This window comes from Leopardus geoffroyi, chromosome C2 (assembly GCF_018350155.1).
Source record: "Leopardus geoffroyi isolate Oge1 chromosome C2, O.geoffroyi_Oge1_pat1.0, whole genome shotgun sequence".
Classification (NCBI taxonomy): domain Eukaryota; kingdom Metazoa; phylum Chordata; class Mammalia; order Carnivora; family Felidae; genus Leopardus; species Leopardus geoffroyi.
This window is the reverse complement of record NC_059333.1, coordinates 69652467-69680213: the sequence shown is the minus strand read 5'-3', so window position 1 is coordinate 69680213 and position 27747 is coordinate 69652467. Positions and strand designations below refer to the sequence as shown.

The window sequence follows — 27747 nt, the reverse complement described above, 5'->3', positions numbered from 1 at the left end:
AGCCATCTGGTCCTCCCACCACAAGCTAACCCTAAGCAGTTCTCAACTCTCCGGGCCCTGCAGGTTCTGAACTTCCGCCACCCAGACTTTGCTGGATGGTGGCGGGCGCGGGGGCGGGGCGCCGCCGGAGGCAGGCGGGAGGGCGGCGGGAGGTCAGCTCTGTGACGTCACGCCAGGGCTCCTCCCCCCGTGGTTGCCAGGCAACGCAGCGCGGCGTCGGGGTTGCCAGGGGAAGGCGAAGCGCTAACAAAGCCTGGTCCCGCCCCACCTCTCCTGTCCCTTGAGGCCAAAGCTGGTACCGCCTTTCCCCGCCCAAGTTCTGCGGCTTTCCCCAGCCCCCGCCCAGGGTGTGTGGGACTCCATCTGTCCTCACATCTCCTTCCGCCTGAGGCCAGGTGCGAGGTGAGGCCTCGTCCCCGACAGCCCGTTTGAGAACTAGCCTCAGGTAGCAACCCCTAGGGGAAGAAGAGGGAGGGAAGCGCCCCAAGCGCCCGAGGGCCGTGCGGGTCTTGGGGAAGAGTCCTGCCCTTGGACTCACCTGGATTCTGAATCCCTCCTTGTTCACCGAGCAAGAGGAGGGGGCTGTGATCTTTAAGAGAATATGATCTTGGGAGATTACTGCTCTGTACCCAAGCTATGTGTATATTTTGTACCCAGGGCTACTATTTTATGATTTCTTACACAGACGATGGTGATTTGAAAACCAAACGGAATCTAGGATCAGAGACCCCTACTGACTAGCCAAACCACTTTTTTTTTTTCCTACCTGTGGGGGGATTGTCATGAGGATTAGTGGACATGAGTAGCACTATAAAAACTGCTATCAATCATTCATGTTCCTAATGTCTATTGATCAGTGACTATATTCTAGGCTAGGCTATTCCTATAGTGAGCAGAAACTGTCCCTACCTTCAAGTATATAGTCTAATGGGGGTGGCAGGTGTTCATTAAAAATCGCACAAATAATGTAATTAGAGCTGAGACAAGTGCTGCCCAGGAGAGAGGCAGGTAAGTGGTGCTCTGAGAAGGTGTAATGGAACTGACCTGAGATCTAAGAACCTGTGAAAAAGTGAGGAGTTAATTCCGAGCAAGGGGAACCATGTGTCCCAAACCCACTACCTTCTATTCCAAACCCTGACTAGTGTATACGATTGCCTGGTCCTTGTTTCCAAGAGCTGTTCGTAGAAACTGTCTCTGAGATTCTGGTGTCTGGAGCCTTTCATTCATGTAACTGTGGCCTTTCGTTAATAGAACTGAAGCTGTACTTAGCCCACACCAATAAAACCAAATGAGCAATTCCAAAAACAAATCTATATTCCACGTTTGATAAGTCCTATATTCTTCAGCACCCAGCACATATGTGTTGACCTGCCATTCCACACTGGGTGGCATGTATGCTTCAGAAAAAAAAGGAAACCCATTGAATTTTAGAGTGTGGGGCCTGGAATAAATAATTGAGGAAGGTCTACCATACTGAGAGCTTTAGGAGTGGAAAAGAACTTTGTAAAACATTAGAATCATGGAACATTAAGATAGAATGGACCTTTCCTCACTTATCTGATGTGAACAAATGGTCTCTATTGCTCAAAGGCAGAAACGTTGGGCTTTGGTGCCTCTTCAACCTGAGGAGACTATGATTCTAAGTCTCTGTGGCTCAAAAGTACATGGAACTCCTGAGAGTCAAATGAAACATGGAAGGAGAATTTGACCTGCCCCTCCTTCCGTGTCCTCCATTTCTACTACCATCTACCCAGTCACGCACACTTGAAAAGTGGGGTCACCCTGTACTCTTCTCTCCTCCTCCTCCTACACTGGTTCCCAAGTCCTTAACTTCTGCCTCTCTTATCCCTCCCCATTGTAACTGCTAAAAGGCAATGATGCTCTCAAGAGTTGTTGCTAAATGTGCCACCATACTCTTTTAACCAACCTCCCTGCCTGGAGCTTCACTCCACTTCCTTCAGCCCATCTACACAGCTGTTGATCCTTCAGTATGTGTTTCAGAGTCCAAGAAAGAGTAAGAAATCATATACAAATTTAACAGCGTTCAACATTAAGAGTTTTTAGCTATAATGGGATTGGACTAATGGAAGATTGGCTAGTTAAGATGTAAGGAGAGATCTGAAGTATACAGTAATCACAAATGTAAGGAGCAACCACTACCCTCGAGATAGATTGCCCGAGAAAGAGCTGACCTCCCAAGAGCTTGTCAAAGAGAGTGTGGCCACAACTCACTGAATGGTAGAAAAATTGCTGAGGTGCCAGACAGGCAAAAATCCACAGTCTAGGACACTGAAGAAGTCATGTACGAAAAGAATATGACCATGAGTGAATATTGTTCTCTGCCCAAACTTAGTGGGAGCACTCTACTACAAAGCTTCCCAAGAGAGGTGCCAGGGGGAGCTGCTAGACATTGGGCCCTGCTAGCTGCCATGCATTGTGGCAGTCAGACATGCATGAGATCACATCCTGTAGGAACCAGAGGCTGGAGAAGCTGTGCACTACAGGATTGCATCACTGGAGAAACTTCATGCTCCTGACGCCTAGCAAGTGGAGCATATGGAACCTGCAAGAGAAACCCTTTCTTCCTCCAGTATCCCTCCAGTGTCAAACTCTACCAACAGAGTTTAACACGGCAGATAACAAAGGAGAAATATTTAAAGAACCTTGTTCAATTTTTGCTGAGAAGGCAATGCAGGGTGAATTTGGAGCTGAGAGGCAATAAATTGGTAACAGGCATATCAAACTAACACCCAAATCTGATTGTGTGACCCTAGTGCTTAAATCCTCTAGTGTCTCTCTATTGCCTTCAAGATAAAGTTCTAAAGCCTTAGCAAAGCTTACCAGGCCTTTTATATTCTGGACTTGGTCTATAGTTCCAGGCCTAGACCCAACCACTCCACCTCTGCCCACCCTAATCCTCCATAATTACTCACAGTTCCCTTAATTCACTACATTCTCTGATACTTCCATACCTTTGTCTAAGGAGTCCTAGCCATTAAAAAAAAAAAAAAAAAAAATCCTTCCTTGCTCTTATCAGTAAATAGATGCTTACTGAGTATCTACTCTGTACCTGGCACTATTGTGGGAATTGACAATACAACAATGAACAAACCAGGCTTCCGAAGTCTCTGTTCAAATACCATCACTCTTTGGGAAGAATTTTCTGATGACTTTCTCCTACCTGTAAATGTTAGATGTCTTACCTAGAAGATTCTGTTCTCCTATATCTAGTGCAGACTTTTTAACACTTATCATACCCTATTTTAGTCACTTATTTTCCTATCAATCTCTTCTACTACCCATGAGCTCTCTGAGGGCAGGGTGTACGACTCATTTATTTCTGTATCACAGTATTCAGCACTAGTCCTGATCCATAGAGTTTTATTGGATTATTAGCTCAGGATCACATAATCAGTCAAATACAGGCCTAGGACAAGAATCCTGGTCTCCTGTCTAATAGCCAAGAATGCCTCTTCACTAGAGCTTTCTCTGCTCTATGGGTGTTATACCTCACCCTGCTGTGAAGGACAGTGTTTTTCTGTTGGAAAAGACAAGTGCAATGTTGAACATCATCATGAATAACAAAAGAAACAGAAAAAAAATAGATCCCTATCTTATATGGAAAACTGTGGTGCATTCCCTCAGAGCTGTCACATATTTTGAGTTTCTAAATCATAGTAATGCTATAATGAAATGGGAGGTAGGGAAGACAAGAAAAAGTATGAACGTGATGTTGGGGGTATTCTGACAACTTCATTCTGAAAAAAATGAAGGCTGATAAACTTATGACAGACGGTGTTAAAGTGACCCCAGTTTTGTACACTGATCTCCAAATTAGAAGACGTGTCATGCAACTTTAGAGAGCACAGTTAATGTAGCAGTCTGTAGAGGGTGTCCTGGGCTTGTGGACCTTGATATGAACCTGAGGGATTTAGAATATTAGCATGGCTAGTTTAAGATAAATCAAAAGAGATACCTGTTCACCTGTTAAATGATAAATATGTGCAACTCATAACTTCCAAGAGGTGGTATTAGCATGATATATAAGCAATTCTGATAAATTTGCTGATAACAAAGCCAAAAACTACTGCTCAAAAAAAGGACAAGGTCGGGTAGGACAGCTCTTAGCAATATTGCTGTTGGCATCCAAATGCTAAATTGGCTTGACCGTGGATCAAGCCCAGGATGGAAAAAGATTCAGATTTCTGTCAAATAAAGTTGGAGAGGCAAAGCTAATTAATATGAATAAGTTGAATTGTGGAGAACTTGGAAGTCAGACATGGCATCATTTTGACAAGAAAAGAAATGAAGATCCACTAAAGATTTTTGAGAGTGATGTGATGAGTGGTTAAGACATTTTATGTGGGAAAACTAAGCCTGAGTTTCCTGCCATTGGGAAAATGATTATAATATTAGAAATTACCTACAAATAGGGTGTTGTAAAGATTAAATGAGATCATGAATGAGCAATGACTGCTCTTAGGCCCTTCTTATGCTGGGCATCCTTTCATTCTTTGCAACTGGGTGTAATGTAGTTAGACAATTACCATATCACCAGGACAAAAAAATTAGGACATACTCTGACAAATAATTTTTGTTCCACTTCAACGTTCTAAAAATGTACTTTTCATGATACAAATGGGAATATCTTGGATATTTCAGTGATTTAGGGGGACAGCAGGACATGACGTTTGAGACTAGGTTTGTCCTAGAGAAAATCCATAATGTGTAAGTGCATTATTTAGAGAGAGGGAGGGAATATAGTATGGAAAGAGCAGTGACGTAGCCCCAGATTCTTGCTTCAGCTCCAACATAAAACTGTTACCTTGCGCCAATGCACTCCACCTTTTTGTACGTCAGTTCTCTCATCTGTAAACGGAAAATAGTGTAAGTCAAATTGAACTCCTTACTTTTTTTTAAAGGTGCTCCTTTTTGTTTTCTTGACAGTTTTCTAAAACTCATCAGGGACTGAAGTAGGGAATGAAAGAGAAGGAGGAAAAATAAAAAATGGCCATAATGGGGGCACCTGGGTGGTTTAGTTGGTTAAGCGTCAGACTTCAGCTTAGGTCATGATCTCATGGTTCCTGAGTTAGAGCCCCATGTAAGGCTCTGCACTGACAGCACGAGCCTCCTTCGGATTCTCTGTTGTCCCCTGCCTCTCTGCCCCTCCCCCACTAGTTCTCTCCCTCTTTCTCTCTCAAAAATAAACATTTTTTTAAAAATGGCCATGATGTATTAGATAAGGCAACTGAGAAAGTAAAAGAAGTATGTTTCAGGTGCTTTTATGGGAAAGAGGAACTGATAGGAAAGGGTAGCTGGTAGATAGGACTGCAGCGTGGTTGAGAGTCTACAATTGGAGATTTGGGAAGCATTGGGGTAGAGCTCTGGTTGCAGCCACAAAAATCAGCCTGACCTCCAGCTAGAATACAGGAAGGTGCAGCAGCTCAAGATTCCAACTGCGACAACTTTAAAAAATCTAGAGAAAATAGTTTTGAAAACATTGTAAAGACAGCAGAGGGCTTTAGAAGCAATGAGGACTAGATTGATTAAAATTCCAGGAGGGTGTGGAGCCCTTCCAAGGTGAGCTGAAGATCACAAGCCATTTTTTCCCCTGGAGCTATTTGCCAACTCTGGCTGTGGACTGAGGATTGTGCTTGACTCTTTGCAGAGAGACTATCCTGGGGGGTGGGGGGGGGGGAGTGAAACTGACAAGGCTTTTGTTAGTCAAACACCAGTGGCACAACAGATTAGAAACTTTAGTTTTTACATGTCTGGTATATAATTTAAAAAGTACTGGGTATGCAAAGAAGCATGAAAATGTGTTTAGATACACTGAGGTAGGCAAAGGATGGCTGTGTGAATTCATTCTGACATCTCACTCAGGTAGGTAATGACTTCATGTACTGAGAGTAGGGACAGTAATAGTTGGGTGGGATGCAGCCTTGAGGGGAAAGTCGTCCACTGGAAATTAAACAAAAAATAGAATTATAGTGATGGAGAACGCACAAATCAAGCAAGGTGGAAGCAGGAGTGAAGCAGTTCCAGAGTAGAAGTGAGGCATGGTTGGAGTGTAATGCACTCGCTGATATTGTAAAGATTATTATGCTGTTACTGCTTTATAAAATAAGAATAGATTAGTAATAGATTAGAACTTTTCTGTTCTTTCAAATGCACTCAGCTGATCTCAATCTTAGAATCACATGGCCATCTTAAAATTTGTTCGTGCTATGGTGTTTTATAAGTGTCAGAAATCTTAAAGACCCCTCCTCTAACAACCCAGCAAGCAACGTCAATTCTCATGAGGGAATCCCAGCTCCTATTTATAAAACTAGTGTAAGGTTACACTGTTAGAATGCTTCCTCAGTAAGAGAGGTTCTGCCAGTGATTAACCAGATGTTCCTACTTTCTTCCCTTGGCTCCTGTTTTCTTTAGAAAGTCCCAGGTGTCTTTGGCCCATGGAATATTCTGTGAATTCTATTTCCCTGCAATCAAAAGAAATCTATCCACTTTGCTAATTTGTCCCAAACTTTCTTGCTGGCTTCTAATACTCTAGGTGAGTATTTTAAACTAGAAGCTAATTTTTCCTTTAACAACCACTATTTTTACAGTTTGTTTTCTAATGGACATTCTTTTTAAGTTATAGAAATCTCAGGTTTTACTAGAAATCAATCGCAATAGTTACCAGAATTTCTTCTGTAACACACAATCTTAAAACATTGAAACTTAAACATTGAAAGAAAACTTGAAAGTTTTTCTACAGAAGTGCTTGCACTTCCTCAACCTTTTTCGAGTGACGGCACACAAAGAAATAAATGGAAGGCACACACTGAGGTAAACTGGAGGGTACTGGGAGGTTTTTATGGAGCTTATACAAAAATTCAGTGCATTTTTATTACATAACTATAATAAAAAGTAAAATACAAAGTAACAGTAAAGATATAACTGTTTAATTTGAATAAAACTCCCAAATAAACATTTGAAAACTTTATATAGAGAAGTCAAGTTTGTTTTCTTATCATGAGTTTGCTTTATATCAAGTTTTGTGTTGAAATGAATACATGAGGTTCCTGACAAAAATCTTTTAATGATGTTTTCTTCGAATTCTTACAGTTAACATCAGTGGAAAAGTTTGCCTCACATATGGCTTTTAGCAAATAGTAGAAGGGTATTTATTGATTTTTCTGCAGTTGACAGAAACTCCTTTCTCACTCTTAACCAGAACCTGGATCGTTTAACTTCTTTCTTTTTTTCATTGAAATTCTCATGATAACATGAATAGATTTCTAATGCACTTGAACTTTTTCATATCATGTATTTCCAAATAATGTGACACTTAACAGATGTTTTGCTGCTAGTCTCTTTAGGATTGAAGCTAGAGTATTAGTATCATGTAACTTCACATTTCCTTTCAATCTGCAAGGATTGTTAGTATACTTATTTTCAAACACTCCTTGAGATTTTGATTAAATTCATTCTGGTGCTCAAAAATGTCAAGCAGGCCAATTTTCTGAAGACAATAATCTCTCTTCAACAACTCTGCAGCAAAGATCATTGACTTTTTTTTTTTTTTTTTTTTTTCCAATTTTTCTTTTCGCTCCTAATCTCCAGAGAAAAAGCTTTTCCTTTGATAGTTACCTTGGTAGGAAACAGCAGTTTCTTCACATAAGCTGAAAACAGACGGAACCAGAATGGCTTGGATTTTATTAGTAACATACTTTAATGTGGAATTCACATTTACAGGGGAAGTATAGACAAGAGCTCATTGTGAACAAAATAATGTCTTACTTGCATCACAGGCATGGAGAACATGGAGAGCAGATAGAGTGTAAAGCCTTCCCACCTTCCTGTCATCACAGATTTCCCACCGGTATAGGAACAGCTGTGCTTGCATAATCTAGAACATCTGATTTGTTTTAAAGTACTTAGTTACTACTCCATGTACATCGCCCTGAGTAGTTTTGGGTACTTTTTGGCAAAACAATACTTTTCCAAGCATTCCTCTCCAGGGATTCTAACTAGTGCTATTAACTGAATGCAGTTACTTAACAACTGCAGATTCACCACTCTGCAAGGAAATGCTTTGATTCATTAGTCTTGTACAGAATGTCATCAATGAATCTTCTAATAGTATTATTCCAGAATAGCATTTATATCTTTCCTTGGCTTCGTTTGATCCCAAACATGTGGTCATTTCCCAGGCAGGTTGGTAAAATGAGTAATTCTACAACTGTGAGAGACATGTTGGCTTTATTTCTTAATTATGGGATCTTTTACTTAGCATCTTGGATCCAATCTGATGTAAACTACTATTGTAAATACTGTTGTAAAGTTTCCTAAAAATAGTGGTTTTCGAAGTGTGATTTCAGGGACTTCAGAGGAGCCTGGAGACTTTGGGGAGTAGGAGTCCATGAAATTAAAACTTTTTGTAATAATATTAATACACGATATGCTTTCTTCACTCTTTTTCTTAAGAGTGTACAGTGTTTTCCAGAAGCTACATGATATGTGATACTATAACAGATTGAGTACAAAGCAGATATGAGAATCTGGCTATCGTCCATTAAGCCAGACATGAAGAGATTTGCAAAAAACGTAAAACAATGCCACTCTTCTCACTATGGGGTTTTTGGTTTGTGGAAGGTATAGTTATTTTTCATTAAAATGTTACTTATGTTGATATGTAAAGGGTTTATTTTTATTTTAAAACTAATATTTAAATTTTTTGTTTTAATTTCTAAAATGATAAATATTGACAGATAAAACCCATATTAACAAAAGCTCTTTGGGGTCCTCAGTAACTTTTAAGGGGTCCTGAGACCAGAGACTTTAAGAATTGGTCTCTTAAGAAATTGTCTGTGTACTGTATTTTCTGCTAAGTCCCTGGCATAATTTGTCTGGCACCATTTTCTTCATTTGATAACTTTTCCATGAAAATAAGATACTTAGATAGACAAAAAATGATCAGGGTAAAACAAATCTAAATTTTAAATAACACTAAAAATAGTAGATATTAGGGGCTCCTGAGTGGCTCAGTCAGTTGCGCATCACACTCTTGATTTTGGCTCAGGTCATGATCCCAGGGTCGTGGAATCCAGCCCCGTGTTGGGCTCTGCACTGGGTGTGGAGCCAGCTTAAGAGTCTCTCTCTCTTCCTCTACCCCTCTCCCCTGCTCATGCTCTCTCTCTCTAAAATAAAAAAAAAAAAAAATAGTAATAAGTATAAATTAAAATGATTAATATTTAATTTTAAATTTTACTTTATGGTAGGAAAATAAAAAATATATTTCAAGTATTAAGGCGACTACAAGTCTTTTGACCATAACAAATCAATTTGCAAAGAAAATAAGGTCCATTTTCTTATAAGTATTTTTAAATAAATCACAAAATTTTTGAAAACTGAGCATTTGATAAGTAAAGTGGGAATTTTGAAAATACTATTATTTAATAATCAGAGTGTTAGATTTCTAAAAATATAAACGATTACTTATAATCAAATGGAGTTAAAATAGTTTGAAAACTATTTTTTGTAAGATATTAAAAAGGTTCAAACCCCTCAACTAACCAATTATTTTCCATTATTATTTGTTTTTAGAAATATTGCTTTTTATTTCTATAACAAACGTCATTATAAAATTTCATTATCAGATTTTGAATATTTCACATCAAAAGCCAAGAATAAATAATTATACAAATCAAGTCAAAATTTCAAAAAATGAATAAGTGATGATGATAATGATGAGGCATATGTGCCTTCTTTGTTGGGGAAAAAAATGTGAAAAATAAGAGCAAATTAAATCAAAGGAAGACCTAAGTATTTGAAACATATGCACAAACGATTATCACTAATAACAAATACATTACAATTAAGCAATGTTTATCAGACTTATGGAGATGGTTCTAACATGATGGTTAAAGTGGAAAACCCTATACAATCATCTCCTCTGGCAGGTGCTGCACATAAAACCTTAAGCACAAAAACAATAATTACTGGAATATGGAAGTTTACTGACTGAGCCAAACAGTATCCACATATAATTTCAACCGTTATAAGTAGGTGAATGGTTGTAAAATGGTTGTAAATTTTGTATCACTATAAAAAGTTTACAACCATCGATCTCTCCTGGAGACACCTGTAGCCCATTCTGCTTTGGCCACTTGTGGAAAACTCAGCTATAGAGATCTGTAAAAGATAGAATGGGGTGAAATGGTAAAATGTGTATTACAATACTATCTGATGATTCTCAAGTTTTCTAAGAAGGCCTATGGCATAGTAGGATGCAAGATGAACCTTAGGGGTGTGTAGAGTTTGAATAGATGGAAAAAAAGAGACCACTTCAAGTAAGCCAGCCAGAATTAGCAAAATACTGAGGAAAATAGAAAAGCAAGATAGAGTTCTACTAACAATGGATGAACAAGTGCTAACCTTCAGATATATAATCTCTTGGAAATATGCCAGAGTAGACTACGTGTTGGAAATTTGTGTTGGTAAACATTAGTAGAAAAATTCTAGTTTAAAATTGTGTATAAATCATAGAGAACCTTGAAAGTCAGGATATGATTGCCATTTTGTGAGCAGGGCTCTCTGACCTATTAACAGCAGCGTAGAATATAGATGTGGACATGCTGGACACACAGACTAGACCAGAGAATGACCTGAGACAGGGATGCCAGTTAGGAAGTGCACAGCGGGTGGTGAGGGGCTGAACCAGAATAAAAGGAGTAGAAATAGAGAGGAAGGGAAGATTTGGAGATTTAGCATCAATGGGATTTAGTGAGAGATTTTTGAAAAATCTGGTCTGATAATTTCTGTATTTTAATGGCTACACTTAAGACCATTTCTTTTTATTGTGATTACGGATATATTGTATATGGATTCTTTGCTACCATGTCGTTTATCCTTTATCCATTTTTCCTATGCTCTCTCCATTCCATTCTTGCCTTCTTGTGGGTTGATGAAGCTTCTCCCCAGGGCTTGGAGGTCAAATGACTGAGAAAATAGTGGCATGATGTTCAGAAATGAATTTAGGAATGGGACTTAGTTGGGAGATGGAGAGTGAGTTTTAGTAGAGATGTGTCCTAGAGATAGTAGGAAGTGAGGTCAGGGATGGACAGACAAGTATAATCAATGCCATTTTTTGGTAGATGGAGCCATGAGAGGATGTGAGCTCTCCAAGAAGGACAGAAAGACAGGAGCTCAGGGTGCTGAAGACTGAGTTTTGGGAAGATTGAAAACTCGTCTGTCACCAGGAAGGAGGAAAAAAGTTATGGTGACAGAGGAGGAGTGCTGACAAAAATAGAAAGACAAGAATGGTATACGCCATCAAAGGAAGAGAAAACCTCAAGAAGGAAAGGACAGTCATGTTTAACAGGCATCTCCCACATCAGACTGTGTGTGTTCAAATCCTGCTTCTGTCTCTTAAGAGCTACATGTCCTTTCAAAAGTTTTATTTCTCCTTAGTTTCATCATCTGTGGAATGGTGATAATATAATCTACCTCATACGGATATTTTGAGGATTAAGTGAGAATATGTATACAGAATACTTAACATAGTATCTGGCATAGACCAGAAGTTAATAGGTATAATTGATGACTTTTAAGGGAAAAATGGGGTGGTGAGAGCAGAAAGAATTGCAAGAGGTTATAAAAGGAGTAAGCATTCCAAAAAAGACTGTAGATATGGAGAATTCACTAGAGATTGGCCAAAAATGGAGAGAGATCTCGGAATATTCTTAGAAGAGGCAATGGGGTAAAGGCTTTGCTTAAATTTACTCTGTAATGACCAAGGGCTGTCATTCTTACTGTTATCATGGAAGCCTGGTTAATTAGGGTTCGACCATCTTTTCATTTACATGATGCCATTTTAACCTTTAGAATAGAAATCAAACAATTGCACAACTAAAATATCCTGTCAAAATAAATACAAATAGGCAAAAGTACAGCCTCTTTGAAGGAACAGTATGGCACTGCCTGAGAAAATCAAAAATTGAATTTCCATCTGATCCAGCGACCCCACTTCTGGGTATATACCAAAAGAATTGAAAGCAGGGACTTGAACAGGTGTTTGTATACCTAGTTCATCGCAGCATTACTCACAATAGCCAAAAGACAAAAACAACCCAAATGTTCAACAACAGGTTGAACACACACACACACACACACACACTCACAATGGAATATTAACACTCTACAACATGGATGAAACTTGAGGACATTATGCTAAGTGAAACAAGCCAAATACAAAAGAACAAATATTGTGTAATTCTACTTATATGAAGTACCTAGGGTAGTCAAATTCATAAATAAAGAAAGCAGAGTGGTGGTTTCCAGGTGTTAAGGGGAGAGGGAAATGGAGAATTATTGTATAATGGGTACAGAGTTTTAAGTTTTGGAAGATGAAAAAATCCTGGAGATGGATGGTGGTGATTGTTGCACAACAGTGCAAATGCATTTCATGCCTCTGAACCATACGCTCAAAAATGGTTACAGTGGTAAATTTTGTCATGTGTGCTTAACCACAATTTTATACATATATTCAGACAATATGAGAAAATAAGGCACTGCCCTTTCCTAGATAAAATGGATTGAAAAGTTATCAGAAACAAATGTAATGGTAACTTTTAAATTACGAAATATTTCATACATATAAAATAAAATGCATGACATAAATATAGGATTAAAGCTAATGAAACAAATATCTATGCAGCCACCATCCAATTTAAAATATAGACTATCATTAATGGTGTTGGTATCTCTGTTGCATCGCCCTGACGACCTTCTCTCCCTCCCCAAAAGAGGAAACTCAAAGTTGGAATCTGTGTTTGTCATCCCTTGCTATTTGTTGTAATATTATGACATATATATGTAACCCTAAACAACAGATTTCCTTTCCATCCAGCATTCACCCCTGATGGTATCTGTAGCAATACTCACTGAGAACTGTGCTATCTTCTCAATGAATTGAAGCTTTTATCATTATGAGCTGACCCTCCTTGTTCCTAATAATGCATTTTGCCTTTAAGTTTCCTGTCTGGTATGAACATTTCTTTTGGTTTTATTTGCCCACTTATCCATGTAGCCTCTCACCTTCAGTTGTTTTGTGTCTTTATGTCTTTTCAGATATGCCCAAATTTGGATTTTTGAAAAGTCTGGTCTGATAATTTTAATGGCCACACTTAAGACCATTTTTTTTGTTTTGATTATGGATATACTGTATATGGGTTCTTTTCTATCATGTTGTTTACCCATTTTTCCTATGCTTTCCCCACTCCTTTCTCGGCTTCTTGTGGGTTGATCAAGTTGTTTTGTTGCTATTGTTTTTTTTTTTTTTTAATTTTTTTAATGTTTATTTATTCTTGAGAGACAGACAGAGACAGAGTACAAGTGGGGGAGGGGCAGAGAGAGAGGGAGACACAGAATCCGAAGCAGGCTCCAGGCTCTGAACTGTCAGTGCAGAGCCTGATGCGGGGCTGGAACTCACAAACTGTGAGGTCATGACCTGAGCTGAAGTCTGATGCTCAACCTACTAAGCCACCCAGGCGCCCCATTGTTGCTATTGTTTTTAATTCCTTTTCTCCTTTCTACTAGTTTGGTGTTTATATTATTTTCATAGTAATTACTCTTGAAATGTTGCTATGCATACTTGAGTTTTTACAAAGTCTAAAATTAATCAAATCTTTCTACTCTTCCAAATAAAAGAACATACAGTGAATGATAATGGAGTACTATCAACCTGAGGCCACTTTAGTTTCTTGTCTTGGGACTTCCCAACAGGGTCAGAGGTATAAATCTACAACTAATGAAACAGGGCGCTGTCGAAAAAAACCACCGGACGCCGAATAGAAGCGAGGCAAGATTTTATTCACAGCCGGGCCAAACCTGATCTCCTGATCTTAAGGAGAAAAGTGCAGAGAATGGCCCTGAACAAAGGTAGCAGTGAGCTTATATGGATTTTAGCAAGTCAGAATACGTCATTATTTAGCTAACCAATTACAATTTACAACATTTCATGGTAACCAATTATATTGTGACACACAGACATTAGTTTTGGCGGGAACCTATCAATTTAAAGTTCTTTGTCCTAAGAGGGTTTAAAATGACCAATCATAGTTAGACACCTAAGATACCGTGGGGCAGTGAGTTTGTGACTTTTTACATGTTGGTCTTCCCTAGGCCATATCTTGGTAGAAGGGGTGGGGGAGAGTTTTGCAACCTAAGTTAACTATTTAGCAAGCCGGTGAAGTTACAGAAGCGAGATAGGGTGGTTAGTAATTTCTGATAACCCTAATAGGGAACTACATAAGCTTTTATCTCAATTATTCATGCATGAAAGGTGAGGTTAAGCCGAACTTATATACAATAAGCTTTCTGCTATCTTATAAGTTGACCTATTACACTAAGACCTAGTTTGTGGCAACAAACTGGTGGGAGACTAGCTTGCCCCCAACAAGAAGCAACAATGGAGACACATTTCAGTGTTTCCCCCCCCTGCCAGCCGGCAGAGTATTTCCACCGTTTATGTTGAGGGTGTGTGAACTTGGGAGGGTATCAGGTTTGTGGGGTGGGCGTAAGAGAGTCCTTTGGTTCAGTTGTTCACTCTTTGTGGGCCTAAGACCTGATTTGTTTGCAACTTGCCTGGTCATTTGTCTGAGAGTTTCAAGTTTTGGGCATCTACATTTGCATCTTACCTTCTTCATTTGCTTACCAGTTTGGTTTCTGCTTTACTCATTTTATTTGGCACTTGAGGATATCCCTCGCTTTCTTCCATGTCAGCAAGGCAATCTGAAAGGTGTGTTTTCTGGGATTTGTCCAACATGTATGTGTTTTGAAGGGGTGGGGGGCTTTGTTTTGCTTTTTCTTTTTAAAGGTTTATGTAAGTAATCTTTATACCCAACGTGGGGCTCAAACTCACCACCCTGAGATCATGAGTTGCAAGTTCCTCCAACTGAGCCAGCCAGGCACCCAATGTGGGACTTTTTGGATTATCTTGTCTCTTTTTCTCTGCTAACAGCAGACAAAATCTTTTAATCTGCTGTTTGTGTACCATCTATGGATTTTTATGTTTTGTTTCAATTTGTCCTGGAACTTTTTGAATGAAATGTACAAGTTTTGTCTTTTACAATTAGAAAAGATAAATACATGCAGATGTAGGGAGAGATGTTCACCAGATAGCTGTTTAATGATTATTTTTATTTGGAAATAGCCTAGTATCAAATAATATTCACAGAGTAAATTTTGCTACAACTTATCCTGCCATAAGAGTTGTGTTTGTGTGACATGGAAGATGTTCATGATATGCTGTTGTGCACGACCCCATTTTTATTTATACAAACATACATGTATTTATATTGAAAACATTCTGGAAGATGTCCAATATTTTGGGGTGACATCATTAGGGGATATTTTTGCTTACTTCTTGCTGACCTTTCTTTTTAAATGAAGACGAATTGTGCGGTTTTTAAGTAGAGGACGTAATTATTTACAAGAACACAAAGCAGCGGTTAGTAACCCATTTTCTAACTTCGGAGTTGTGTAACAATGGAATGTATATACCTTGTGGGGTAATGAACTCCCCAGGATGGAGAAGATCAAACAGAAGCTGGGTGACCTCTGGTCCAGGATTCCTGTCATTTTATGATTCAAAGATTCTCAATTAATTTATCTTTCCCCTGCCATTAGGTCAACCAATCAATGCCTCAGACAAATAAGCAAATATGCATCCCCCCGGAGCTGCCGGAATTGCTGAAGCAATTCACCAAAGCCGCCATTCGGACCCAGCCACAGGATCTCATCCAGTGGGCAGCTGAGTACGTACTCCTTCTCACCTCAGCCCCAGGTTCCCATTGGAGGTGGAGGAGGGGTGGTCGTCCGGAAAACTGAGGAGGGTGTCAGGACTGCAGACTGGGAATCAGGACTGATTAACATAATCTTTGTGATGTTCAGCTCTCGAATTGCTTTGATGCTTTAAAATCCACACCGCAAGAAAACACACCGGGCCAGGGTGGGTTGCCCTCCCCTAAGCGACCCAGACTGAGCGACAGGCCGCCAGAGCACTCGGCCAAGTGTCCTGGGGCGATCAGCAGGAGTGGAGTCCCACAGTTTGGCGGCACACGTCCCAGGGCGGTCCCTGCACCCCTCCCCCGTCCCAGAGGACACAGGCGCCTGGAGCCCCGCAGCAGCCGCGCCTGCAGTCAGTCCCTGGTCTAAACCAGGGCCGGGTCTCTGGTCTCACCACTAGAGAGCAGCAACGCGCCTCGGGGAGCGAGGCGATGTGGCCGCAGGCCCGGCAGCGCGCGCTCAGTCCACGCTGGTCCACCTCTGCGGTTGCGTTTTCTTGAGACCCGTTCCTCTGCGGCCGTTCAGCCCCGTTCTTGCCCCAGCCAGACATTCTGTACCTTGTCTTCGGGGAAATCGTTATTTTCTTTAGTGTTTCTCGGAGCTAATTTGTTCCCTCAACATGAAGATGTCCACCCAGTGCACGCTGCACTGAGGAGCAAGGAGGCAAAACGGGGTGCCGAGGGCCGGAGGAGCGCGGGCCTGGCTGAAAACACCGTGCCTCTAGCTCAGGGCCCGTTTTCGGGAGCGACCCCCGGAGGCTGCTGGGTGGAAGGAGCTCACGCCGCGGTAGCCAGCCGCTGGCCCGGATTGCAACAGCTTTGCGCAGAAAGCCTTTCAGCTGTGGAATTGCTGCTTAGACAGACATGCCCTCTCGAAACTGGGGATCTGGGGCTTGAGGCAGGGGGTGGGAGCTTACCAGACCTCCTGGACCATTTTCAGGCTAGTTTTACTGCTTAATGCTGACCTCCTCAGCAGCGTTTCAGGGGTAAAAGGGGAGTCAGAGAGGCTTGTGGAGCCTCGCCGGTCGGCTGGGGGAAGAGAGAAAGTCTTCAGCATGAGGAGTACTGCGCAGGTGGGAAGATGTGGGCACCTCGAGAAGGCGCACAGTGTTATCTGAGTGGAGCCTCAGTCTCTGAGTCGGTGCACTCCCGCTCCGGATTTGGGTCAGGATGAAGCTTTCACAGATGGAAGGAAAATAAGCCAGTGGTGCTCGTAAAAGGGAACATAATGGGGTTGCTTTGCTAGTAACGAACACTGTTTCGTTTTCCATTCTAAATTTTATATATTCTCTCTCAGACTGAACTTTGGCATCAGAAGACTAATTTCTTTTGGCATACTCAGACAGACTTTGTTTTATACCATACAATAGTTTAAAGCCCCATTTTATTATGCTGCTGCTTTGTAACAAGGAAAATGACATTTCTTGCGATTGTCCCTGACATTTATGGGAGAAAACATTCCACTGTTGTAGCCAGCTTGCTCCCATTTTGTATCGTGTGCTATAAATTTTTTAAGTATCCGTGAAGAATCAGTTTGTAGTTTAACTGCAGTGAAAAAGGAAAGCGTGACCTGAGAGCACTCTCCATCTATTCAGACCTGAAAAGCACTTATCAGATGGTTTTATGTGACTTACAAACCCATGGCACTTTAGGAACCCCATAAAGTATTTCCAAGACAAAATATGTCTTAATTTTGTGCTTAATTCATCACAAGCAAGCATCTCCCTACATAGGTGCTCTCAGTTAAGAAATCAGCTCCTGGACGTCAGCAGGACATAAACTTGTCTCATGGTATGTGTGACCACACGAATTGGTCATAGATGCGAATAACCCTGCAACTGTTGGTTGCAAATGAAGCTAAATGACCCACAGGGTACTAAATCCGGGAGTACAGCCTCATTTCCACATTCTCTAAATAACTTGGCCAGAAAGTCCAAAGACACTGCTGCTGAGTCTCACTCTCTATCTGCACAGTCACTTCTGTCAAATGAGGTGCCCTGTTTCTGTCTCTCCCATTTATGCCACCCAAGTTTCTCTAGTCCACTCCTGTTGTCAGTCTGAACCCACGTGTACCCCAACACTGCACACTGTAAAAGGCGTCCAGACAGTATTTCTTCTGCCCTCTCTGCTGCTGACATCTGAGGGGTACCTGGAAGGTATTGTTTTAGGCCTTGTAGCTTTAGCTCTGCATTGGTCTGTGGCATAGGGACAGGCAGTGGTTCATCCCCATCATTGTATGGCTTGACCCTAAAATGGGCTTCTACAAAATTCCCTCTGCATTATTTTTATACTACCCGGATTTGGGGAAAAAATAGTGAAAATATTTATTCATGAAAACTAAACCAGAGAGAGGCAGAGGCATGTGATCCAGGGATAATTACTAACAAGGCTTTTGAAGGAGACAGTCCCTTCCCGACAGCATTGGTGACCCGTGTGTCAACTGCTTATGTCCATGCCTGCTGCAGGCAGCCCTTTTTATCTGAAGCCAGTTTTGAAACAGGACTCAGCATTTTTTTCACCTTGCATCAAAACAAAGTCCACGCCACAAAACATCTATGAGCAGGCAAGTTTTTATGAAAATTTTTGAGGGAAGGTAGAGAACAGTTTTACTTCACACACCCCACATAAGGTGGTCTCGACCCTCTGTGGCTTGTCTTCTCACCTGAGCCTTCCTTAGTGCCCTGCCAACCTTCTCTCCCTTCCTCCTTTAAGCCCAAGCCTCACCACCTCCAGCTGGAGACCTTTCCTGGATCACCCCTAGAGCGGCTTCCTCTCCTCCTCTTTCTTATACAGGTCACTTTAGTGCTCTTCCAGCTTTTTTCCAAGAGCGCATATCCCTACCCCCTACCTAATATCACCTTTTAGTATGTCAATAGCCATTTTATTGAAAATAAAGATTTTATGTTTGAAAGACAGTCCTCTAGGTAACTAGGATTCTTCCTCCATGAAAGAGAGAGGTGGATTTAAAATAACAGTGACCTTTTCCTCTCTATTATATATATATGTGTGTGTGTGTGGTGTTATATATACATATATATAATGTGTATAATACGTATAGTCTATGTACATATGTATGTATATGTGCATATGTGTATATACATATCATATATAATTATATGTAGTATGTGTAATGTATATGATAAGAGAGAGAAACAAATTACTGTTATATATTATATTACATATATATTATATGCATATCTATTGTATAGAACACATATATATATCTCCTATTATATATGTGTGTGTGTGTGTATGTATATGTGTGTGCGCACACACACGTGTATATAAAACACTTAGGAGGGGTGACTGGGGAAAAAACCCAGGCTCAAGATGCTTCAGGGAATTCCATACCAAAATTTTTATTGATCATTCCTCATCCTTAGAGAGAAGCAAATCTTTTTACTCCCTAAGTGTTCTTTATACCTTGAGGGGAAAGTAACATATTCAGGCTTTTCCTGTACATTGATGTAATGAAACAAAGTGTCTGGCATATAGAAGCCCCTAACAAATGCTCTTTCTCCATCCCCTCCCCTCAAGAAAAGGGGAAGGGGATTCTCAAAGCAGCCAGAGGCCACTGGCATATAGGATGTTCTCCCCACCCACCTAACTTTTTCTCTTGTAGTTATTTTGGGGCTATGTCTCGTGGAGAGATTCCTCCAGTGAGAGAGCGGTCTGAGCGAGTGGCTTTGTCTAACTGGGCAGAGCTTACACCTGAGCTGCTAAAGATCCTGCATTCTCGGGTAAGGGCTGCACCCCAGCATCAAGGGGGAGGATGGGCAATGCTGAGTCCAGGTGGATAAAAACAAAAGCTCACCATCCTCTGTCCAGTCAGCTGGCCACTCAGTATCATGAAATTCACTAAAGATGCCTTGGAAGTAAATCTTCTCTTGGGGAAATAGGAATGATAATGAAATAGACCGTAAGCTGAGTTATCAGTGGAGTCATCCCAGGTTTTCCTGAAGCTGGCAGAATATCCAGGGGCTCAATTCAATACTAATCCCTTCACCCCGGAGGAGTGCAGATCCAGAGTCCCTTGACAATGTCTGCCTTACTCATCAAGATCATAATATGATGCCGGTCACAGTTTGGAGAGGAGTGTGATTTAGTTCCCCAGTTATCTCAGGTGCAGACATAACCTAGCTTTTGGAGAAAATCCTGGCTCTCTTCACAGCCACATAATTCTGGGAACTTCCCAGTGAGTGGATGAGGAAGGTCTGACTTGACAAAGCTGCAGCTTGGCCAGTTCTCAGGCAATAATGTTTAGCACCACCAAACTCCACTTTAAAATCCAGGACAGAGATGATTGCGGTGATTCAGGACTGACAGCCAACTGCCTTGCTCCCAGAGGCTTAGCATTTCACTAGAGTGAGAGGGGCAGGGAAGGTGCAGTAGCACTTTGTTGGGGCATCTGTAGCCTTCTTACATCGTTGGCCAACAACTGGCCATTTGTTCCCTTCCTCTTAACCATCAAGCACCTTATGCAACAGATGTGACAGAGATCTGACATGCCTGGGACCAAGTAATATTAGGCATCCAGACCACAGACCCCATAATATTCTTGGGAAAGTGTGAGGGTTGCATGGGAAGTCTAGTGCAAAGATGTCCATAGACCCTAGGAGCAAGAGACTTAATATCTAATTTTTATTTCCTCACTGATCAGTGGTCTCAGACAAGTCTTCTGCCCCTTGGTGTTTCATTTTCAGGCTATCCTATCTGCCAAACTAGGGACAAACTAGGGATGAAACGGCAGACAATAAAAGCATCAGAAAAAAACGAAAATGTAATAAGTGTATTATTTCCCTATGATTTTCACATCTAGAGTTAAAATGATTGAATTATACCTCAGCATGCTTTCCACTCCACTGAATGTTTCTCTACCCTACAAAGAGAACTGCCAGGGTCCACCCCTGACCACCACCCCCTACCAAACCCTTTGCTGTGTGCTGGGAGAACATGGGCTTTGCTGTGCATTGTCCCTCGGGGCATCCTCTCATCCTGTCCCTCATTCTCTATCTTGCGTCTGTGCCCTGGCCTGCAGGTTGCTGGCAGACTGATCATCCATGTAGATGAGCTGGCCCAGATATGGAAGGTGCTGAGTCTCCCAACAGATCTGTTTAACAGTGTGATGAACGTGGGCCGCTTCACGGAGGAGATTGAGTGGCTGAAGTTTTTAGCCCTTGCTTGCAGTTCTCTTGGAGTTGTAAGTGAGCTTTACTGCTTTTTTGTTCCTTACGGGAAAAGCTCTGTCTGAGCCTGGCAGAGCAGTGGCTCTGCACACAGGGTCAGTCTCCTGGGCTGAGGATGAGCATGCCTCTTTTGTCTACTTCTCCTCCTCTCTGAGTTAGGTCTTTCCTCTGCTCATCAGCCAGAAGCAGGGGGAAGGAGGAGAGAGGGGAAAACTGTCATCAGACCCTGGGGAGAGTTTACTAGAATGTGGATTTTGGATTATTTGTGAATTTCAGACATTGCACTCAGATTTATTTCTGTCACCACTCCACCCATATTCCTAAAGATAACCAAGAGCCAGCTGTAGATTTGCTTATACTTGGGTTTCAGATACCTAGAAGATATACCAATAGAGACTTTTAAAAAGATGTACAGCCTTATAGAAACTACTATTTGATAAGCTTAACTGTATATAAAAATCAGAGATGAGAGAGCAGGAAAGGAGATATGAGGCTATTTCCAGACTTATAGTCTTGACATCATCATGGATGCAGGATGCCCATACAAATTCATGCCTTTTCCAAATTTGACTTGGTTTACAATTGGAAAAGGAATGTTTCTGTTTTAAAGAAAAAGATACTGCACACAGTTCATATATATATATATATATATATATATATATATATATATATATATTTAGGTATCCTCTTAGATGTGGACTCACTCTTGTTAAACACTGTTATAATAGCTTAAATGAAAATGAATCTGGGGGCACCTCGGTGGCTCACTCGGTTAAGCGTCTGACTTTGGCTCAGGTCATGATCTCGTGGTTCATGTGTTCCAGCCCTGCATCAGGCTCTGTGCTGACAGCTCAGAGCCTGGAGCCTGCTTCAGATTCTGTGTCTCCCTTTTTCTCTGCTCCTCCCCCATTTGCACTCTATCTCTGTCTCTCAAAAACGAATAAATGTTAAAAAAAATAATAAAAATAAAACGAATCAGAAACATGGCTTTTTAAAAATCCCTGGAATACATGCAAGTTTGAAAGTTAATGAGAAAATCATTGCCTCCACCAAAAGCAAATGGTACACAGAGGTAGTTTGAATCAGTCAACAAATCTAAACACCATCTTATTCTTTGTTCTTGAATATGCTTGGGATATGTATCTGACAAAAGTTATGAGAAATACTACATAGTTCAACTTTTCCTATGGGTTTCCCCTGCAACTTTCATTACAATCATTTCTTTTTTATAATTTTTTTTAATGTGTATTTTTGAGAGAGACTGAGAGACAGAGTGTAAGTGGGGGAGGAGTAGAGAGAGAGGGAGACACAGAATCTGAAGCAGGCTCCAGGCTCTGAGCTGTCAGCACAGAGCCTGACCTGGGGCTCAAACCCACAGACTGCGAGATCATGACATGAACTGAAGTTGGACACTTAACCGACTGAGCAACCTAGGTGCCCCATCATTATAACCATTTCTTCAGAGACAAGGTGAGGAGAGGCCATTCATTCATGGTTTTTTGTCTCATTGTCCTAATAATAACATTATATAATGAATAAATTGCTCTCCTCCAAAGAGGAGAGGAAAATGCAGCCAGAGTAGATGTTTTGCCTGTCATCACTATCACACTTCTGTGGAAATAGCCCCAAAGATTGGGGGAAATCCAGAAGGGAAAATTAAAAATTGACACATTTTATTAAATTCTCATAGGGTCACAAATGTATTCATACTACTTGCAGAGGTGTTTGGGGTGAGGAGAGGGGAACATACTGTATTTTATCTGTAGTTCGTTATTTTTTCAATGTTTATTTATTTGTTTTGAGAGAGAGAGACAGAGAGGGGGGAGAGGCAGAGAGAGAAACCCAAGCAGGCCCCATACTGTCACTGTAGAGCCCAATTCGGGACTGGATCTCATGAACTGAGGGATCATGACTTGAGCCAAAATCAAGAGTTGGCCGCTTAACCGACTGAGCCACCTGGGTACCCCTGTCTGTAGTTAATTCTGATTTTCCTGGTCTACCCTACCCACAAAGGGTTGAGTAAGAAAATAAGTAGATTCGATCTAGTCCAGGAATTTTAGTCTGATGCAGTAACTGAAACAGCTTTGAGGTAAAGGCCCAGCCTCTCAGATTTCTTCACACCACCCCACTCTTCAAGATGGTAGCAAAGTGCATAATAGGGAAAGAGTGACTTCAGGACTGCAAAGCCACCAAAGAAAGGGGTTCCCACATCCCTTGGTGAAGTGTGTGAGTCCTTTCCTTGTCCACATACCTCACAGGAACCAAGAGTAACTATGGAAAGCTAAATTCCATTCCTCCCTCTGCTTAGCTCACAGCGCAGCTGCTTAGATTTACTTTGATATGTCTGCCTCCAAGCTGGGGAGGGGAAACCATGAGGGGAATTGTATCTTTCTACCTCCTTCTAAAATGAGGAGGTTGAATTAGATGTTCCATGAAGTTCTTTCATCTCTAACATTCTGTGATTCTATTCCCCCTTCTCTGCTTCCACTGAGATACCCTCAGGCCTGGCTTTGGATAACAGTGGGCTCCTCCAATACTGAGAGGTCCTGAGGTATCTGTGCCCCTCCTCATCCCAAGATCATAGAACACCTAGAGGTGAAGTCAGCCTAAAGGGCTAATCTGTAAATAAAAGGTGCTCTGTGAATCCAGGAATAGGCCCATTTTACCCATTTTTTTCATGCTGGACTATTGCTAGGAACTTAAAAGTGGAGGTAGGAGCCATCAGTCTGGTGGAGGCTTTGCATTCTAGTTAAGTCATAAATCCTTAGAGGCAAGCCCAGGAATTTCCTCCTTCCTTTGCCAATTCACCAGCCAGCCATGATCTTGGTGCCATTTAGAAAAACCACTTCCCTCCTTACAGTCTACTGGCAGGAATTTTAGATAGCAGGTACTTTCTTGAGCTCTCTGGCTCTACACTCATGATTCAAAAGACTGTGGCACGCAGACTTGTATTCCTCTTCTCTCTCAGCACTCCTTCCGTTAGACTAGCATATATTACCTCCTGTTCCACTGAGACTGGTTATAGAAAAGGAAGATCATGTAATTGTGTTCACTGGAAGGAAGGACATATTTTGTTAGCAAATGATTCACTTTCTAAGCCTTTCACCTCTGGGTTTGAAAATGAGTCTCAGAAGATGCTTATAAAGGCTCTCTTTATGAAGTAGAGCCCCACATGACCAAAAAAAATCTTGTGCAACAGAAGGCAGATCCCTGTTTATGTTAGATTTATTTAAGTTTTCCAAAAAGCTCTTGTCCAGAGAATTCTTTACCCATTCATCCATGTATTAAATCTTTTAAAGTATTTTAAAATCTTATGAAGACAATAGAGCTTAAAGGTTTGTGTTTGAGTGATCAGCAAAAGATACTATTTAGAGTAGAAAGCACCTGCATTAGCTTGTAGAGCTGCCAGAACGAAGTACCACAGACTGGGCAGCTTAAACACCAGGAATTTATTGTCTCACAGTCCTGGAGGCTGGAAGTCTGAGATCAAGGTGTCTGAGGCCACTCCCCTTGGCTTGTAAATAGCCCTTGTCTCCCTGTTTCTTCATATGGCTGTCCCTCTGGGTATGCATATATCTGGTGTCTCTATGTCCTAATCTCCTCTTCTTAGAAGGACAGCAGTCCTATTGGGTTAGGGCCCACTCTGATGACTTAATTTTACCTTAATTATCTCTTTAAAGGCCCCATCTCCAAATATAGTCACATTCTGAGGTCCTGGGGTTGGGGCTTCAATATATGAATTTTGGATGAACACAGTTCAGCCCTTAACAGCACCCCCACCTGGATGAGTCTGCAGAACAAAGGCAGTAGGGGATTCTTTTTTTAATTTTATTTATTTAAAGAGAAGCAGAGAGGATGAGCCCTGAATGCAGATCATAAGAGTCCCCAAACCCCTTTGACGTCATGTCACGTACATGCCCCTCCCTCTCCCTGACAGCCTCTTACCCAGCCTTTTGTCTGCCTGCCTCTCACCCTCCTTCCTGGAAGTGCCTGGCCCTCTGCCACATACAGCACTTCACAGGATTTCCAGGTGAGGACTCCCGAGGGCAGGGGAGAGTCAATGAAAATGGCCTACTGCAAACCAAAATTTCTTTGACATAATGTGGCTTATCATTTTAAAATTCATGTGCATTGATGCTTCTGTTTCATAAAATGGCAATATTTAATATTTAAATGCAGAGAAACAAAATGTAAATATTAAATCAATTAAAATTAATAGTTAATGCAAAAAATGTTTAAATCACTTGTCACTTTTAGGAAGATGGCCAAGTTTACTCAGCATCCTCATATACCTCCTGACATAACCATTTACACCCCTGGGTAACACACACCAGTTAAAGAACCATTATTGAGACTTCCATTATATTCAGGGGGAGGAAGGGAACAGAACAGCTAATAGCAATTGCAAAGAAAGAACTGTGCTGGCCAGCCTTTGGGGAGATAGTGCAGCTGCCTTTTCTTTCACCCAGTCACACCCAGTTCACCACTCCAGACTCATTTTTCACTGATCCCTGGAAGGTTTTTAAGGATAATCTGCACATCATCTGTTTTGGTAAACCATCAAGACATTTTTGCTGACCTATCTTTGCTAATTCAGAACTAAACAATCCTTTCTTTGAATCACTTCTTTCCTTTATCCCATAATTTCACAACTTTTTCACTTGTGAAATTTATATAAACAGTAGGTTTATTTAAAGACATAGGTGAGTAAAACCTCAGTTCTGAACATGATCTTCTAAATGTTCAAGTTTCATTGTAAGCAGTGTTTGTTTCTGTACCATAAACCTTCTGGAATCCATCATCTACTTAATTTTTTCCCAGCAACAACAAGGTGAATGTTATGTCATATAAAATACTAGGTGTTTTGGGGCACCTGGTGGCTCAGTCAGTTAAGTGCTCGACTCTTGATTATGGCGCAGGTCATGATCCCAGGGTTGTGGGATCGAGCCCTGTGTCAGGCATCATGCAGAGCGTGGAGCCTGCTTGGGATTCTCTCCCTTCCTCTCCTTCTGTCCCTACCCTGCTTGCATGCATGCATACTCTCTCTCACTCTTTCTCAAAAAATAAAAAAAATAAAAAAAAATACTAGGTGTTCTGGGGCACCTGGGTGGCTCAGTCGGTTGAGCATCCGACTTCGGCTCAGGTCATGATCTCACAGTTCATGGTTCGAGCCCCGCATCGGGCTCTGTGCTGACAGCTTGGAGGCTGGAGCCTGCTTCAGATTCTGTGTCTCCCTCTCTCTCTCCGCCTCCCCTGCTCACGCTGTCTCTCTCTCTCTCAAACATAAATAAATGTAAAAAAAAAATACTAGGTGTTCTGATTAGATGGATCTACATGTTTTAGAAGAAGTGGTTTTAATGTTCAGTGTCACTTTTTCTGTATCCGGGACTCCTATCTTCCCAGGGACTCACCTTCTCCTCCCTTCTTGCCCCTACTGTGGCATTGTTCCACAGACTGCTGGAGCATATAAACTAGACTAATTATCTCAGCTCTTTAGAGGTAAGATTGGAAAGCAATAAGAATAATTTTAATTTTTTATAATATAAAAATTGTGAGGTTATTCTGATTAAAGTAATAAATATCGTAAAGTATTGAGCAGTTCATAAACTTAGTCCCTTGAGCGTATCCCTCCAACAAAGAAAGGAAAGGAAAAAAAGAAAGACACCCAGGATATCAATATTTTTTAGATCGAATTAAATGACATTTGGGGGTAAAAAATATTTAAGCTTTCCAGAGTATTACATCATTCCCATTTCATTTTATGAGAGCAATATTTTTGTTTTCTTTCTGGCTTCTAAACTCATCTTAGGAATTTAATTTGGAACAGTGACTTTTTTCTCATTTTATCTTATGGCTTTATAGACCATTGCCAAAACTCTCAAGATAGTGTGCGAAGTGTTATCATCTGACCATGACTGTGGACCTCCCCGGATCCCATTTAGCACCTTCCAGTTTCTGTACACATATATTGCCGAAGTGGATGGGGAGATCTCTGCCTCACATGTCAGCCGAATGCTGAACTACATTGAACAGGAAGTGTAAGTAAACTGTTACACATGGAAGGGGAAAGAATACCAATAAAACATAGCAGGCCAAGATATAGGGAAGTTACTACATTATACTGCCCTGGGAACAGAGAAATGTTGTGAAGAACAAGAAATAAGGACCCAAAAGCAAAGGGGAAAGGGCAAAAAGAATGGCATAGGACAGTGATTCTGGTGAGGGGTTGGAAATGCTACTTCTCAGGCTGTTGCCTAAAATACCCAGTCACAAACTCAGGGGCAGGGCCCAGGCATCTGTGTCTTAGCAAGCCCCCGATGATTCTGGCTCACACTCAGGTTTGACGAGTAGGGTAGGAGGGAGGAGGAGGAGGAGCAGGGGGCCAAGAAGTCAGAGAAAAAGAGGGTGATAAGGGCAGAAGCCACAGCAGAATTCACTTGGAGTAAGAGAGTTAATATATTGTCTTTCTTAAGATTGATTGTTAAACGAACTAACCCCAGATATATATTTTTCCCAAACAGAATTGGTCCTGATGGTTTAATCAAGGTCAACGACTTTACCCAAAACCCCAGGGTTCGGCTGGAGTAAAAGCACAGTTTTGGCAATTTTAAAGGAAGATACAGAGATGATTGAGCTTCAGAATGACTGAATCCCACGTGCCATCCAATGTCAATTTTCTTGTACAACTGGTACACACTAATAAACAATTAGGCAAACATGCGAAACCA

General features: G+C 41.2%; 1 protein-coding gene across 8 annotated transcripts; it reads left to right on the top strand.

The window, feature by feature from the left end:
• The first annotated feature begins 222 nt into the window (after positions 1–222).
• Positions 223–27747, top strand: ROPN1 (rhophilin associated tail protein 1). Of its 8 annotated transcripts, none has more exons than XM_045502307.1 (7): positions 225–395; positions 6433–6553; positions 15676–15803; positions 19456–19573; positions 20872–21033; positions 26882–27057; positions 27541–27747. In XM_045502307.1, exons 3-7 carry the CDS (start codon positions 15688–15690, stop codon positions 27605–27607), a joined length of 639 nt encoding a protein of 212 aa, XP_045358263.1. In that variant the 5' UTR covers positions 225–395; positions 6433–6553; positions 15676–15687; the 3' UTR covers positions 27608–27747. The 8 variants fall into 8 exon arrangements, with proteins under 8 accessions (XP_045358267.1, XP_045358265.1, XP_045358260.1 ...); XM_045502306.1 differs by having other exon boundaries at positions 225–402; XM_045502303.1 differs by having other exon boundaries at positions 225–445.

Coding starts and splice junctions, on each gene's coding strand:
- ROPN1 (XM_045502311.1), top strand. CDS start 15,688: ATGCCTCAGACAAATAAGCAAATATGCATCCCCCCGGAGCTGCCGGAA. Junction 15,804..19,455: donor CTCATCCAGTGGGCAGCTGA/GTACGTACTCCT, acceptor TTTCTCTTGTAG/TTATTTTGGGGCTATGTCTC. Junction 21,034..26,881: donor CTTGCAGTTCTCTTGGAGTT/GTAAGTGAGCTT, acceptor ATGGCTTTATAG/ACCATTGCCAAAACTCTCAA.